This window comes from Papilio xuthus, unplaced genomic scaffold (assembly GCF_000836235.2).
Source record: "Papilio xuthus unplaced genomic scaffold, Pxut_1.1 DF828952.1, whole genome shotgun sequence".
Classification (NCBI taxonomy): Eukaryota; Metazoa; Arthropoda; class Insecta; order Lepidoptera; family Papilionidae; genus Papilio; species Papilio xuthus.
In genome coordinates, this window is record NW_013529697.1 from 2464400 (window position 1) to 2482065 (window position 17666).

Consider the following 17666-nt stretch of genomic DNA (forward strand, 5'->3'; position numbering starts at 1 on the left):
GGCGCTAGTGTCGCACGCCAGTGGCGCTAGTGTCGCACGCCAGTGGCGCTAGTGTCGCACGCCAGTGGCGCTAGTGTAGCGCGTTTTGATTTGTTTCAAAGTGCTATGTTGATTATGTTTATAATAATAAAGATACCATAATTTTTTCCAGGTCCAAGAGATGTGTGAACACTTCAAAATTGCGTGCTTCCATATAAAACCAAAGATTAAATAGAATTATGTTGCCAGTATCAAATTAATTCCTACCAAGTTGGAAATTTAATTAACCTTATTTATTTTCCTATTACAATAAGTGTTATTTGAAACTCTCATATGTAATTGAATTATTGCAGAGAGTTTGTGGATATTTCCAAAGATCTGATGTGCTTGTCATAAATGTATGTTTAACTTAGAAAAGTTTTAGAATTAATATAAAATGTGAAGTACCAAGTAGTACTTTAGAATTTGACGTCATTCTTATGCTTACATTCATTTAGACTAGCATTTATCATTGAAAGTTATTCTGCACTCGTGTAAGCGTTTGTTACTTTTGATTTCTATTGAAATTCTGCTGAATTTTGCGTTGAAAACAAATTGTTTTCTTTAACGTACATTTTTACTGCATAAATATTTGTTAAAAAATATTTTTTTTACTCTCCGTATTTGTACGTTATGTACTACTTGTATTAGTACTCATGTTTTTTAGTTTCCAACTTTTTATTTTCTTTTTTGTTAAATTAGTAATTTTGCTCATAGGCTAGTCAACTAGGATGTCTAGGTAACATCAAAAAAACTATTTTTAGGATATTAAATATTTATATGTTTTTTCCGTCTCAAATCGATGTAACAGTTTAATTTTTTGATGAATGTTTATTGATAAAGTATTTTTTGTAATATCTCATGTAATATTGGTATATTACATGTTTTAATCGATAAAATTGGTCTTGTATCTACAGTTTTTGAAATAATTTAAACAATTTTGGATACATTTTTAAACATTTGAGATGTTTATTATGAAGTGCTTCCATTATTTCATTTGAGTTGTTTGTGTAATATTTTAAAATATAAAAATATCGTATTTAACTTCCACATATTTGACAATTTTAGAATAAAAATTATATTGAATGTAAAAATATTCAAATTTGGTCATATTTCTTTATTAAATCTGCAAAATATATCAGTAACCTTTTTGTAGTTATTTTTTCTATTGAACTTTTATACATACAAAATTTTGTTTGTTATAAAAAAATATTTTGTTAAAAAAATGAAATAGAGGTGTGGCAACCCCAAATCTATCTTATTAATATTATAAATGCAAATGTTTGAATGGATGGATTGATGTTTGTTTTTTGAAGGTATCTCCAGAACGGCTGCATAGATCTTGGTAAAATTTGGCATATGTGTAAAATATAGTTGTTGAAGAGCACATAGGATTTTAACTAGTTTTTTTTTAATTCCGCGCGAACGGAGTCGCGGGCAACGGCTGCTAGTTTTATAAATGTTACGAAAAATTATATGTTCCTGGATGATTATTGCCAAAAGTTACGTCTAGATTGTGATAAGACATTTATTGACTGCCACATTATCGGTAACTTGTTCGGTCTTATGTAGATTTGTCATACAAAATATAGATTAGTGTTAAAGTTATATTTTAGATGCATTTTTAATGTCTTATCATTAAGAAAATTTGCACTTTAGGAACATTAAAAATCTTATTAAAAAATTAATAGGAATAAAAGTACATGTTCACACTACATTTGGATATTAAATCGTAATCGCATTTGTAGTTCAGCAAAAATAAAATGTTGTATTTGGAAAAATATTTTAAAAAGCAAAGTATTCATTATTAACTACTCAATTACTGAGAGATATTTTTGTACATGATTTTCATTGGAATTTTATATCATTCTCTTGTGTACTTTTTAATTTTTTAAATTACAATGCATAAAATAATTTATTGGTCTATTTTTTATAACTTTACGGATTTTTAATGTGAAAGAAAATCATAGTATGAGATTTTTTTATCAATAAATTAGACTGACAATTTTTTACATTTTGTAAAAGTATACTTTTTTTTAATTATATTAATCAACTTTATGTACTGAAAATACATATTGTCACCAGTTTATATATTAATCAAATAAATTTTAAAAAATAATTCTTGCCAAAGTATTTTAATACTTACTCAATTATTATGTGTGTCATCTAGAGTAGAAAAAACGGTGGAATTGAATTTTCTTAAGATATAAAAATCCTATTAAGGTTTATAAAAATTGCTTCTTTGTTTATATCTAGATAAACATTTCTTTGTACTCCAGTTAAAAATGAAACTATAGATCTTTGTGCGTGTAAGTAGTGAAAGTTATGAGAAAATGCTGTATTTGTCATGAATTTTCTGTATATTTTTGTTGCATTTACTCATTGAAACTAATCACAGACCCAAAGATTTGTGGTAAGCAATTTGTGTATAAAATCTGCATTTTCAGTAGGTGCCAGTACAATTTTAATATAAGATTTTCCACATCTATATCCATAGTAATCAATCAAAATGTATTCCAGTTTACAATTCATATAAAAATAAAAACATGTTCTTAAAAATTAAGTGTTTAGAAACCTTTGTAGACCGACAAATAAAGTATGTAAAACATATTCTGCAATTTCATTCTAACCAACATTTGTTTCCTGATTACTCTTTTATATTTCAGGATGTTCAAAATTATTGAGTTACAGGTTACAGGGTGTACAAAAGTGTTATTTTGCTAAGCCTGTAAGCATTCCAGCTTCATTGTTTTAAAATTCTAAGATTGGATTATGGTTGTTTTATAAAAAAGATTCAAATATAAATAATAATAAAATTGCCAAACAACAATAATCTTTATTAAAGCAATAAAAACACTTAACCAAGAGAACTAATGGTTTCATTAATCTCATCGCCCAAAGACAGAAGTTTCCTCCATTGCTCCGGTGTTAAGCTAATACCCTTCTTGCCTGGTAACAAATCCCCATTTTTCTCATAGAATTCTCTTACATCTACGTAAACTTTTCCTTTAAATGTTCGAACCTTGACTAACTTTTTACCCTGCAGCACCCAAGTTGGTTCCTTATCTTCAGTTCTACTACCCATTTTTGCTTTTTTCTCTGCTGGTTGATTTCTCTAAAATACAAATTATAAAATATACCTTGACATCTTTTGATGATTTTTCTAAAATAAACTATAAGCAGAAAACTTTTTAAATATGGAATATATACATCTGTTTCCCATATTTATAGTTGTCGCACGCAACAATTGCTGACGTGGAAAAGTAAAGTTATTAAAGGAAACATTCTAAAGAAGTTAAATTATAATCTTTACAAAACATAATTTAATTTTAATTTTATCTACTACCCAGAGCACTATTATTCTATGAGGTTACCGGTATTTTAGTTAACGTGTCTAAAAACGATCGTTTTAAAATAATGCATACTCAACATTTCACTTGTTTATCTGCAGTAAATGAGCATTTCGACTTTTTTGTTACTAAATTAATACTTATTAAAATTTTGTCATTGCTTATAAAAACATATAAACTTACATCAACTGGACCCTCATCACTGTCGCTGCTCGAACTTTCTTGCTTCTTATTTTTAGGCATTTTAACTCTTAAATCAAGTACTTAATTTACCCGTAGAATAATTTTCAACTTTCTATCAGTTATATTTCAAGTTTTATTTTTATTGCATGTAGCACATATTTCAATTAAAGTTTTATTAAAACACCTTTCCACCTTTTCCTAAAACTAAAAAACACGTCAAAGAGTATATAAAATGAACACGTTATCAAAGAAACAAAGAGTAAGATGCCCGGTGCACGCCGTGTATTTTACCTATTGACACTCGAATTAAAAAAAAAGTTAACCTACAAGACCAGAGAGGACATCCAGCAGTGAAATATGAAAATATTTCAATTAATATTACTGGAAACCACAGAGTTTAAAAAATTAAATAAAAAATAAGAAAAATACAAGACAACCTGGAACACATGACAAAATACCAAAACCAAGCTGACAGGGCTGCTTACTCTTTGAAATTTTTAGTCCTGAGTGCTGTCAAAACAATTGTCATTCATTGTCAATGTCAAGTCAACTACAATACGAATTATAACCTAAAAAGTAAACAATACTTTTTCAAAGTTCTACTTCTATAACCTAAAAAGAAAATCTATCACATTTGTATTGTTAAAACAACCATAAAATGTTGGAACCGTGGAATAATAGAAATCTTTTACCTCCACCAGTTCAAACATGTTATTGTGACGAGAAAATTGGTAATAATAAATATTTACATTTTATTATTGAACGCACTTTTATACTAAATAATTCATGTTATTAATTTTACAGATACAAGATATTTAAAGCAAGCATGCACGAATGCAGTGAATATTTTGTCTAAGCAATCTCCATTGCATAATGAAAGTGCTTTACTTTCAAGATTTATTTATAAATACGACAAAAAGTTTCGTAATGATATTGGATATCGTATATTTAAAAAAATAAATACTACTCTTCGGAGGTATTTAATGTTAAATGTCATGAAAGATATTGAAAACTTTGCATCAGTTTTACCCATTGAAACTGATGAGTATTTACCAACCCGGCAGATGTTGCAGTATGTGTTGGTGAGACTTGTGTCTTTCTCAAAACTTATGTTAAGGATATCAGTTTGTTGCAAACAAGCAGCTATTTTTTATTTAGATAGAGTAAAAAGAGGTGAAAGTCACTGGATGTCACTGATGCCATATGCATTACTAAGCAGAATATGGTCATTAAGTAATGTTTTACTTCAGCATTCTTGTAGTTGGTATGCACAAATGTATCCATTTTTAGAAAATCTTCAATTAAAAGGTTTACCATTTTTACCAGATGGTTATGAACTTCCAGTTAATTTACTAGACTGGCTAGATTTAAAAAATCTTGAAAACCTTGGCCGCTTCCATTGGGCTCACAAAGAAGTAATCAAAGTTGATCAAATTTTAAATGAAGATTCTGAAAGTAATACAATGGATAGTTTAATGATGTACATAAATGAAATAAATAAAGACAATGAACAAATAGAAATGAAATCTCTACCTTCTGAACACATTCACGAAACACCTGTACATACTATTGAGAAATATGTGGACAAAGGTGAGGTCATATCAAGAGAATATTTTAAAGGTGTAGACAGCGGTGAAGCCATATCTAGAGAACATTTTAATAGTGTAGAGAAAGGTGAGGCTATGGCCTCAAAAGAACACTTTAAAAGTTTCTTTGAACCACCTAAGAAAGAAGTTAAAGCAAAAAAGGGTGCTTATTATCATTCGTTGGACAGAGTAACCAACACTAAAACTTTAGCAGAGTTTGTAAATAAGGAGGAAACATATAGATATGAACAGAACACAATGTCATTAACCACACATTTGACGTTCATGCAATGGCAAGCTTTAAAATCATTATTACTAAGGCTCTGTGAAGACAATCTTAGTAATAACAGGAAGATTCAAAGGAAATTCTTGCAAATATGGAAAAAGAAATGTGTAGAAATGAGCTAAAAAGAACGAAAAACCGTTAATTTTATTGACAGTCCTATCTTCAATTTCAATGTTAGTTTATATTAACTAATATTATAGTTGAATAATTATATAATTAAATTTTTTTTGATATTTTTTTTTATTTCACCTTTTCTATGCCAAAGTTACCTTAGGCATACAGACAATAAAAACTAAATAGATCATAATATTTGCCTTAATAATATACAAATCATAAAAATCTTTCTTGTTAACATATTTTATTATTTATAATACATCCAAATGCAAAACGTAGCTAAACAACTCGTAAAAATCAAATACACAATCATTGTTCTCTTTATATTTATAAATTACAAAAATTATTTACATTTTCCCCTCATTGTTACAAAACAATATACCCTTTTTATTTCGATGGAATTAAGCATATTTCAAAAATGGCAAACTCACTGGCTAGTTGCAAATTTATGAAAAAATTAAAAAATTCACAATTTTTTCACATCAAGCCAAAATTACTTAACATATTGAATAAATACACGAAATAAAATGTTGAATACCAATTAATACTTTGTTGTAAAATATATAAGGAGTTTTTAACAAATCTTTTATATTTATTTATTTTTAACACTTGGGTTTTACAGATTATATACTATAGACTATATATAAAATATCTCAAAAACTTGAGGTAAACAGACACATGTATATAATAAATCAGATAAATTTAGTTACATTATAACATTATTATTTTGCCGGATTTTTTTTGTGCATACATTTTAATATTATCATGATAAGCATATTATTTTGTTCTTTTACATTTTTGGATGATTCAGAAGTTAACATAATTATGGTTAGTATGTAGTATCGATTATTTTTGTTTTACCAATGAGATTTCTTTAAATTGAAATTATTATAAGCGTAGTAGCACCTATTATAGAAATATAAACAATGTTTCATACAAATAAATGCAACAAAAGAATGACACGAATTAGAAATAATTCACACACAGGTACATTTTGTGAGATTTTGACAGCAAATTCTTTTTTGTACTTCATATAAATTGGTAAGAATTGTGCTGTCATGTGTTCGTATGGCCATTACCAAGGTCCCAGGGTCTAGCCCTTATCTTCTTGTACCTGACAATTTTTGAAGACGAGCTTTTAAACCACCTTCTTTTTTAGGCTGTGTCAAAGATTTCCTTTCATCTTGGAGTTTTTTATTTTCTTTTAATCTGAAAAGTAAAAAAAATATTGTTTAATTTCCCACCTTAATATTATTATTTTAAAACATGTTTATGTACTAGTTGTCACCTGCGATTCCATCCAAGCAGAGTGAAACTTAAGACTTACTTATAAAATGCCAAAATTTGTCAGGATTTGGTAAGCCATTTTGGAGATAACCTTCTAAAAACATCCATCCATACGTAAGATAAGTAAAATATCCTTGTGAATACTCACTTTTCTTTTATGGCAATCTGCTCTTCCTTCTTGAATATATCTTTAAAGTCGCTGCAAAATGAAGTCCATAGGGAGAAGAACTCCTTGGGCTCGCACTCCTCGAGCTTGCCGCACTTGGGCGTGTACTGGTAGAATCTGACAGTGCCAATGAACTTGGCTCGACACTCCTCTAAATTATCGTTCTCAGTCTTCAACTTCTCCTCAGCCGCGTCAAGGAATGTCTTCATCTTATCTTTGAACACTTCCAATCTCTTGGTATTATCACCACATGACGATACACAGTCTTCGTTTCTTTGAGCATCACATTCAATTACTTTCTTTGTCTGCTCTCTGCAATCTGTAAAAGTAACAAAGTAAAGACATGATAGATTCATAAAAAACTATGACCAAAAAGTAAAATTTAAGATCTATCATTATTTAGATACGTGTTAATCAGCTGTGAACCGGTTCAAAGACCACGTCATATTGACTTAAATCGTTGAGCTACGGATCAACTCGAAAGCTTGACTTATTGTTTCTCCTAGGGATCATCCCGACAAACTTTGTCTTATTACCGTCGCATTCTACCTTAGTGACCAATTTGCACCAATTGCAGTAGATATAGATTTAGGATACCTTGCAATCGTTTATCTAGCTCCTTGAGATGTGCGGCGACGTCAGCAAAGTCAAGAGCTGCGGCGCGCGCCACGTCGCCGGGCTCGGGCACGGGCAGCGCGCACGCGCCCGCCAGCGCCCCGCCCCGCGCCCGCATGTACGTGCGCACTATGAAGTGCAGCAACGTCACCTGCGAGTGCTTCGACTGCGCACACACATACATATTCATACATACATATATACAAATAATCAACACCTCCTTACAACATAGTAACTTATTTAATGACTGCATTTTTCAAACTTCTAATTTTTTAAAGTACTAAATTTTTATTATAAAAATTAAATTATTGTATCTTCTTCATAGCTTTGGAGCTATCAAACAGTCCAATATAAAATTTATATCTAAGGTACACAATCAACATACCTTAACATCTTTCAGTTTAGCAAGTATCTCTAAACCGAAGCCATCAGCCTGTCCTCTTTGACCGTTGCCACCATTCATATAGTTGCCCAAAGTTAAAATAATTGCAAATAGCTGCTTCAATGGCTCACTTGTAGTTAGAAACTGTTAATGAATACAATTTACATTTTAATATATGTATCAGTTATTATCTACTATGTTTTTTTTTTAAATAGGAATAAGTTCTTACCTCACATGTATGTTTTAAATTATCTAATTTGTGCATTGTTGTGTTCACACCATCTTCAAATTCTGTTTGAAACATAAAGCATGATATTCTTTCAGCAAAATTTGGTATCCCGGATAAATCATGCAAGAAACTTTCAGGTTTGTCTAATGGAATTTCTGGTTTATTTCTTAAATGGTCTTTTATTAACATCAATTCTTCTTCAGTTGCTCGCTTAAAGAATATACAAAAAAAAATAAAGAAAAACAAATCATTGAAAGAAGAATTGTTAAGTGAAAATACTTACCAAGTCATAAATCTGCTGTAATGCTTCTAAACTAACAACAGATGTATCAAAATTGTATATAGCATTTTCTATTTCGGAGAATTCCACATGTAAACTTTGTGCCAATATCCCAACATTCTGTGATCGTTTGCTGTCCAGTAATTTGACTGGTTTTATCTTAGCTTTGACCTCAGTTTTCTTTTTTGCTGGTGCTTTAACAACTTGTCTTGAGAAGAGATCCGTAAATTCATCAATATTATCCAGTTTCGCTTCTTCAATTTCCAACCACAAAGGTTTTAATTTGCTCGATTCTGAATCTCCTTGGTAGGCTGGTTGTGTTGGCGCGGCCAATATACGTGTCCAGTATAACGGTTTCATAGGCGCAGCTGGTTTTATAGGTGTTTTTCTTAATGCTGGAAGATAAACATAAATGGTAAATTCCATTTTGTAAAATGATGAATCTCTTAATCTACTTTTAAATTATAAACATATCATCTTAGGTATTGAAAAATTCTCGACTTTTGACGATATTAAAGTAATGAATACAAATTCAATGACATCTTATTTAAAGCCATTTAACAATTTTTATCATATATACCATACCAAGAATATTAGCATTATTTCATTCTGTCATACACTTTTGTTATTAACAAACATGGAAAATTTTTAAAAATCATATTTTACCCGTACTTACTGGCTCGTTGCATGTTCCATCCGCCTGCAGGAGGAGCGGGAAAGGGCAGGGGTCCTGTGGTCTGGTGCGCCGGGGGACCGAGAGCATTCAGTGGCGGTGGATTAGTTCCTATAGACTGGCCTGCTCCAGGCATAGGCGGAGGAGGAGGTCCTACTCCGGGTGTTAGGTGCGAAGGCGGTTCCATGCCGGGCATTGGAGGTGGAGGTGGCATCATCCCAGGCATAGGTGGGGGAGGAGGCATCATACCAGGCATAGGAGGCGGTGGAGGCCCCATACCGGGCATCGGCGGTGGAGTCGGACCCATACCAGGCATCGGCGGTGGAGGCGGCCCCATACCAGGCATAGGTGGTGGAGGCGGCCCCATTCCGGGCATAGGTGGAGGAGGAGGTGGTCCCACGCCAGGCATTGGGGGTGGTGGAGGTCCCAATTCTGGCATTGGGGGTGGAGGTGGCGCCAATCCTGGCATTGGGGGTGGAGGAGGCGCCATACAAGGTGTTAGAAGAGGGGAGGACGTCATTCCAGGCAAAGGAGGCGGAGGAGGAGGTATACAAGGTGAGGTTGGTACTTCGCTTGTTTTGATTTCCATTAAAGTTGTAAATTCATCCGAAACTGGAGGTGATGACATCGTTCCTACTTTAGAATTTTGCGAAGACGCATCACATTTTTCGGGAGGTGGTGATAGATGTTTTTCTGGACTGGAGGATAATAACTCATCTGATTTTGGAGGCCCTGTATCTGTTGACGTCGTAGCTATTTCCGTATTTGACACAGAGGTAGATGCATCAGTACTTGAAATAGGAATATTAGTTCCTACAGAAGAAGTGATTAAATCTTTACTACTATCTTCTCCACTTTTCGATGTACTCTCTTCAGATAATATTGACAGGGATGGAAGATTTGTTATTGACATTGGTATAGACTTCGATTGTGCTGGATTTATGTATGGTGCAGGAGTCATTAGTTCAGGTGCTATTGATTGCGTTCCCGGTGCAGGAGGTGGTGATGGTGTTTTCCCAGGCATAGGTGGAGGTAATGAAGTTAATGTGTGGTTTAACTCCGTACTAGATAATGTTGTATCATGAATTGTGGGTATTATTTGAGTATCATTATGTGTCTCTATCTGTGTGCAATTTTCCTCAGATGTTGAAGCATTAACATAACTAGCTGAGCTTTCACTTTGCTCATCAGCAGATTTTTGTGACTGGTCCAAAGACGTTTGACTATGTTCCGATGTAACATAGTGATCCACTTTAGAGAAAATAATATTTGTAGCGGATACATTCTTTAAGCATGATACATTCTGAACAACAGTTTCACTTTTGTTCCACATATGTTCGTGGTTACTTTTCTCATCTGTCAATTTGCTTGAGGTGTAAGTACTAGCAAACGAAGAGTCAGATGAAGAATCATATTTATGACAGTCGGAACTTTTGTCTGGAAGACTTACGGCATCATTATCAATATTTTGGTTATTGTTATCTATGAAATCATCTTTACGCAATGGTTTATTATATTCTCTACTTTTATTTAATTTACAATAATTTTCTATTCTTTCAGATCTTTTTTCACATTTATCACCAGCATCACCCATCTGATTTTTATAAACTAACCTACTTATTTCTACTGTGTTATTATTATCATTTGATATTATTGGGCTATCATATTTAGGTGTACTTATCACAGGTCTAATGGTTAGTTTATTCTCATCATTGAGTGCCATAGAAGTCTGTACTTCTTTGTCAACTAATAGCTCAACTTTATCTTTCATTAAATTACTATCTTGTATTGAATTAAAGCTATTTGGTAAATTTCTATTCAACATTTCAATTTGATTACTAATTTTTACTTTTTGTAGCAGATATTCAGCTTCTTGCAATTTCTTTTTTAATTGCTTTATAATAGCTTTTGCCTCTTGAATATCAATTGCTTCATCATTATTGTTTTGGTTGTAGAACAGACTGTTATCCATGGCTGTGTATAATGTCATATCACGGGGAATTTGATTGGTTTCCTTGTCCGGTGGCCATGAGCTTGTCTGTAACCTTCCCGGAGTAACAGGTTGTGAAACTGGTGCCTCCATATGTGCCCAATAATACATTAGGTTTGGCTGAAAGTAACACATTACAAAATTTTATGTTTATGTTACAAATAAAATGAAAATTTTACAACTCAACTTAAAATATTTTACAACATTGACTCTATGAAAATCAATTCCAAAGAATGAAATATTATGTTAATTGTTTAATTTTATTGAAATATTAATTGATTTCATTAGTACAGAAAATCTAGACACATATCGTTTAGTGAAGTGATTTTCGAAACTTAATAACGTTAGTAAGTTTTAGATGAGGTTTTGTATGTAAAACTTCATATAAAGCATCAGATCATACCTTAAATACATTTTCCGTTGGTGCATTTTTATCTGATATTTGTCGTAAAACTCCGGCAGCTAAGAGATGCGTGCAATATTGTATCCCAATATTTTTCAGATCTTGAGTACTTACAAGGCTTTTAAAGTTACTGTTGTCAGCAATTGATGACACGAACCAATTAAGTAGCATCTGCCCTGAAATTGTAAATTTGGCTTCTCAAACACGTGGAATGTAAACAAAAATTTAGTTTCTAGAAAATCAAGAAAATTAACACGAAATTTGTCATATAAACAATATTTTTTTTTGACATTTCTGATTCTGATTTTGACACTAGAAAAATTTAATGTTGCTAGCATAAAATCATTTAATTCAAATTATTTATAAGTTTCTAACTGGTATGTTCTTTTTGAGCTAATTTTAAAATTGTGTACGTGCTTAAAATTACATTATTTTGAGATGTAAATAACAAATCAAAATAGCTTCTATTTAAAGTAAATAAGATTCTCTGAGCAGAGGCAAATTACAAAAACGGCCTATTGGTAATGTAATTTTAAAATTTTAAATGGCCCCTTGTGTATATTTCCTCGATTGCGGTATTATAGAAACAAAAACAAATATTTGCCTAGTAAAATTGCTTATTGGAATATCCGGCGTATTGTTTATTTACCTATAACGTCAAATAATTGCTGGATTTGAATCTACGCCCAAACATCACTGCATGCAAAGTTCCCTCAGTTATCACGGAATTTCATAATCATTGATCGTTATCTTACTGGAATTGACATTTACAGTCTTTATAAAAGTGTACTAAAACTATCATATTTATCTATGCGTAGTAAAATACGTATCAAGTTTTAGGGTGCAGAACTAAATCGACGATACAATTTGATGAAACAGTCGATAATTCATTCTGGAAAACAAAAATAAGTTACCTATGTTACGTTCAGGACTATATTCTCGAACACAGCGCTTAAACAAGCGAGATATTTTCACATCGTATAAACATTTACGATCACAATCTCGCCGTATCGCCACTATAATTACACCCGATCTCATATCCCACTCCACTAACGTCTCACAGAACTTTCTTTTCGTATTGAATATAACAATTCGAAACCACTCCACCGCACGATCCATGTTTATTGTCAAGGTTTTACGAACATAAGGCACTAACGTTCGATCGTCATCCAGCAATTGAGTTTTACGGAATAGTTTTCTTCTAGCACGTTTCACTTTAGTGTCAAAGTCGACGAGAGCAAAGTCATCAGAATGCAACCCCAGCACGGTGACGATATTGTGGACGCCTCTCTCGGCAGAATTGGGCTTGTTTAACAACTTCACATAGTTGTATTGTGCTACGGAGGAGTTTGTAAAATTGACTCGACTGGTTGCGAGTTGCATATTGGCAAGTTTTCACTTCACTTGGCACACGTAAAGTCACGTACACACTTCGCATTTCTCGGTATCACCGTTGAGACTGGAGTGATTACGGATAAGAATTAGCCTATTACATCTACCTATCTAATTGTTCATAACTGATAATGATTTTTATCATGTCGCTCATTCATATAATTGTTTGGTCGGCGATAGTAGCGCCAGGCGTCCTTCGACGTTCTTTATTTGAAGTTAATAGGTGCGTAATTCATGCAGTAAACAAATTACTTTTAGATAACGTTGCTAGGTATCGAGTATTATCAGACAGTAATAATAATATAGTGCCATTTAAAAGATGTATTATAAGCCTTAAAGAGATCAGTCCCGTCTTTCCTATTTTACAGAAAACAACATAACAAATGGCACCACACATTCCGTGGGATGCAAAATTGGTTACTTATATTGCAAACTAATGATTTGGAAGCGACCCACGTTTTTATTAAAAGATTTACTAGCAGGACATTTAAAATTTTCGAATATTTCGTGTCGTACCAATAAACTAGACTTGGGCTAAGACAAAAGCAGGTTTGGCGCCCAATACGATGGATGTCCGCACCATTATGCTATTAGCGCAATGCTATTCTAACGTACAATAGCAATTGAACAAACCTTCAAACTTCTCATAGAGTTGAAAGTCCAGTTTTTCCGGCACGAACCTGGGGCGCGTTACCTTTGTATCTGTCAGCTTATCCAATGTCAGCGAAGCAACTTTTCTCAATACATTAGATTCCGCCAAGGGTACATCGCTTAGACTCGAATGTCGTCGGTCAATTTCTGTAATACAAACAATATAGAATCCAGTTTTAGACTATATTTCTAAGCGGATATTTGGCTTAATATGAAATTCTTAACTAGATATCTGCAAAAAATAAAGCTTAAGTTTGAGACGTCGTCAATCTTAAAATACACTTAAGAAATACATTGTGGATGGATGATTATACGACGCAGAGTTTGAGTTGGCACGCCAAACAAACCAATACTCGTGTTACCGGTGTGCCAAATCAATTACCAGATGTAACAGTATAGGTCCGAATATTAACTAAGTATATTTATGTAATTTGGATTGTTGTAACTCAATTGAAATCAATCATGTGTAAAATATCGAGAAAGGTAATAGCTTCCCTTCGATGCAGCGATGCAACAATAGGTAGTCATGCGTTACGAAAAATTATTATTAAAGTACTTGGAAAAATTTAATTCAACTTTAAATTTATTATTTGAACTGTTTGCTTGTTTTAAACTACACCTTAATAATACATTTATACTAATAATGCCTTGAAAACAATTGTTATGAGCAAGATTAGATATTACTCAGAGTTTGCGTTGCGGTGAGGGATTACGTTGTTTATGCATTATTTGTGTGCTTTCTCTTCATCTCTGTTCTTAGAAGTTATTCCATTTCAATTGAAAAATTAAAAATCTAAGAAGATATTGGTATTTAATGCCACATCTAAATAAAAATCATAGTTGATGATATGGATAATGGAGTAAAACGGACAGTATTTTTCTTATTGATGATCCTTTATCAATTTCCTTTATATTATGTACTGCACATACATACATAGAGATGATAATATAAAACAGCTAACAGCTTATCGCGAGTGAAGTTCAAAGTCTAGATCAATTTAAGCGTTAAAACAACTAATTAAAAGCAGTAAACAATATTTAATTAAAATACTGTAAATTATTTCGTTCCATGTCCAATATGCATGAATAAAACTTCCAATACTTTGCCGGTGTGTATGCACAACCAAGTACTACAATGAGTAAATATTTAGGTTATAGCTATGTAGCAGGTGCAACACAAAAGTGTAAAACTGGTTAAGTATACTCAATATATGTGTATGTAAGAATATAAACATGGAAAATGTAACGGTCCCTTAATTTTGTCGAGGTTCGTTTAACAAAAAGATGACTCTACAAACATATTTACGTTATGTTTGTTGTGCTTTTCTCTTTGTCAATTGTACTTTAGGTTTCCATGCACAATGTTGTGAATTTATTACATACAAGTCAATGATAGGGTCAAGTAAATAATTCATGTTAACATGTACATAGTTTTTCTAATTGCGTCTACGACGTTTTCTAGTTGGAATGAGATTGATTATAGGAATTTAAGAAATACTTGAAAAAAATGACGTGTGTTCAGATTGTTCGATATGTTTATCTTAGATAAGAAGTATTGACTGACCGTTATCGACGAGGGCGAGAGCGAGGGCGTCAGGCGCGCTCACCGGCGGCAGTTCCACCTTGCGGTGCTTGGACACCGTGAAGGCGGTCTGTCCAGGGCAGGCCTTCAGCCGGTTCTCCAGGAACTCATGGCTGCACTCGTTAGGCTCGGAGTCCGGCTTTGGCCTCGTCAGTATACCGCCCATCGTGTATGCACCGACGTCACTCGGCTCGCAGTTTTCATCGAATACGTCAGTTGCAATTTCTTTTTCCGTATCTGGCGTTCGTGTCGCGGCGGCGTCCGCGTGCGGCATGTTTACAACCGGCCAGCCGCTCTCCGGCGATGTGTCGACTGAGACGCCGGCGGGCGGGGGCGAGAGGGCGCGCGAGGGCTCGTCGTGCGCGCTGTCACTCTCCGCGGAGTAGTAGCACTGGTTGAGCTCGACGGCGAGTGGCGTGAGAGGGTCCGTGAACACGGACTCGGAGTTGGAGTCATCGGGCGCGGGGGCCGGGTGTGCGGAGTCGCGGGTCGGTGACCGGCGCTCGGCGCGCGCGGCCGCGGACCACCTGGACCCCGTTACCTCCGAGTGCTCGCTGCTCGTCTCCGCTGCCCCCGCGCTCGCCGCACCGCTCCTCGCGCCCCCGCACGATGTTTTGAACACGCACTCGGCCGTATCGTTATCGGATGCCTCGATCGGTTCATTGTTATCGGAATCAGGCGTTTTATCGGCCTCCCTGTCGAACGCCTCTCGTTTTGCGATGCTCTTTTTTCTCGCTCGTTTCTTGCCGTCCTTGAACGATCCTTTCCTGTTCAAATTCCTCATGAAATGTTTCCCCTTCGCCGGCGACTTCCCAGCCTTCGACTGTTTTTCTTGAGCTTGGGTGTTACCCATTTTTGAGCTTTTAAATGGGTTCACTAATTCGATAAGAATACGATAAATAAACACTTAATTATGAAAACCAAATGATACATTTTATAATATAAAAATCTAGTAGAAACATTGTCACAGCCCTTGGAGTCCATTTGCGATCTGCTGGGTTGAAGTGCGCCATGGCGCATGTGCCAACGAGCTGCTTGATCAATACTCAAAATATCTTGCCTAGTCTAAAAATGTATAAAATTAAAAGACTAATTACAAACTTAAATACAAATCATTTTAATCAATCCATTGTCATCATATTAAGTTAAGAAACGGCCTATATTTATTTTGTTAACGTAAGTTTTTTTCTATATGCTGGAGAATTGTGCGGCAGATGGCGTGAGTGTCGCCCTTGATGTTCATATATAGGACGTGCAAACCAGTCTTTGTACTTGCATAAGTAGTTTCATTACTGACGATGAACGAAGCATCTGTACTTAGGTCGATTGATAAATATGTAATTCACTACAAGACTTTGCTAATACGATACGTCTTATGATTGTAATGATGATACGAGTAAAATATTAATCTGATATTGTGTTTGCGCACAAAACAAGCTTATATTTGGGATATAATTTTAATTACTACCTGAGGGTGAAAAAAATATTTTTCTATCCCACCAACTTAAGTATTAGCATTACATCAAGAAAAAAAAGTAAAAAGTACCTCTAAATTACATTTCTTTTACTTTATTCGCTTATTATTATACTTACTGTCACTCTTAAGTTTATATGGTTATATTTAACACTATACTTATATTTAGGTAAAGTTAAAATATTTTCTTTTAGTACGAAACTTAACAATCGTATTGAGTAACCGTGAATTACAAACTGTTAAGATAAAATGAGGGTAATTGACAGAAATATGAAGAACAACGATAGAGTACCTACCTTTTTTGTAGCAGTAACGAATGCATTGTTATTGTGTTGTATTTCCTTGGTTATTTGACTCTCTGACTTGTAGATTATTATAACTCTGTATTAAATAAAAACGGCGAAAATTTGTAAAAAGTTTTTATTTTCGAACAGTCTTACATGAATATTTACAAAAAAAAAATTAATTGAATTATATCTAATTCGTAGATTGCCTTAAATTCTAATAAAAATGAATAATATGGCATTAAGTAGTAGTTGTCCAATGTTAGTCTTATTTATATTTAATACATAATGCTAAAAAATAAACTACCTTCCAAAATAAAAATGTTACAAGAATTTATAGAATCCTGGCAAATCAACGCCATCTATATTTTACAAATGCTTACAATGAAATTGTCAATAAAAATGCTGGAAACACTAACAAAAACATATAATAATGTTCATTCTCCTTGAAAAAATTGAGATAACAATATGTTTCATATCGATGTTTCATCTGAAATAGACAGTTTTGATTACAGCTTGACCTGGAAAATTGGAAATCTGTCGACGACTGAATCCCGTCCTTCACTACATAAGTACGCAAAGAAATTAGTACAAAATTTTAGACAATATGATGAGATGTTTTATATCTCTGGTCTAGTTATACATTTATAAATTTCATTGTGAACACATTCGACGGGCTTAGCAAATTGTATTCTAATTATTTACATTAGTTAAAATACTA

General features: G+C 33.4%; 4 protein-coding genes across 6 annotated transcripts in view; 2 read left to right on the forward strand and 2 right to left on the reverse strand.

Annotated features, from left to right (window-relative positions):
• Positions 1-1343, forward strand: part of LOC106124055 (ethanolaminephosphotransferase 1) — an 11272-nt gene extending 9929 nt beyond the window's left edge. The window contains exon 9 of the mRNA XM_013320511.1: positions 152-1343. Coding sequence (XP_013175965.1) covers positions 152-214 — 63 coding nt within the window. The 3' untranslated portion in view covers positions 215-1343. The remainder of the gene's footprint in view (positions 1-151) is intronic.
• A 1486-nt stretch (positions 1344-2829) lies between these two features.
• Positions 2830-3670, reverse strand: Ssb-c31a (single stranded-binding protein c31A). The gene is given in 2 exon segments (NM_001312133.1): positions 2830-3133; positions 3552-3670. Coding segments are annotated over 2 exon segments (318 nt in total). The 5' UTR covers positions 3612-3670; the 3' UTR covers positions 2830-2875.
• Positions 3671-4097: 427 nt separating this feature from the next.
• On the forward strand, positions 4098-5571 carry LOC106124377 (uncharacterized protein C3orf17). 2 transcript variants are annotated; one of them, XM_013320998.1, is made up of 3 exons: positions 4098-4282; positions 4356-5171; positions 5214-5571. In XM_013320998.1, the coding sequence occupies exons 1-3, from the start codon at positions 4210-4212 to the stop codon at positions 5543-5545; spliced, it is 1221 nt and encodes a 406-aa protein (XP_013176452.1). In that variant the 5' UTR covers positions 4098-4209; the 3' UTR covers positions 5546-5571. The 2 variants fall into 2 exon arrangements, with proteins under 2 accessions (XP_013176452.1, XP_013176442.1); XM_013320988.1 differs by having other exon boundaries at positions 4356-5571.
• Positions 5572-6125: 554 nt separating this feature from the next.
• capu (formin protein cappuccino) lies at positions 6126-16664 on the reverse strand. 2 transcript variants are annotated; one of them, XM_013324136.1, is made up of 10 exons: positions 15170-16664; positions 13588-13752; positions 11563-11738; positions 9173-11279; positions 8500-8891; positions 8217-8426; positions 7991-8131; positions 7588-7771; positions 6973-7309; positions 6126-6746 (listed from the first exon to the last, which is right to left on the reverse strand). In XM_013324136.1, exons 1-10 carry the CDS (start codon positions 16038-16040, stop codon positions 6638-6640), a joined length of 4692 nt encoding a protein of 1563 aa, XP_013179590.1. In that variant the 5' UTR covers positions 16041-16664; the 3' UTR covers positions 6126-6637. The 2 variants fall into 2 exon arrangements, with proteins under 2 accessions (XP_013179590.1, XP_013179598.1); XM_013324144.1 differs by lacking the exons at positions 13588-13752; positions 15170-16664 and adding an exon at positions 12477-13168 and having other exon boundaries at positions 6127-6746.
• Positions 16665-17666: the final 1002 nt, after the last annotated feature.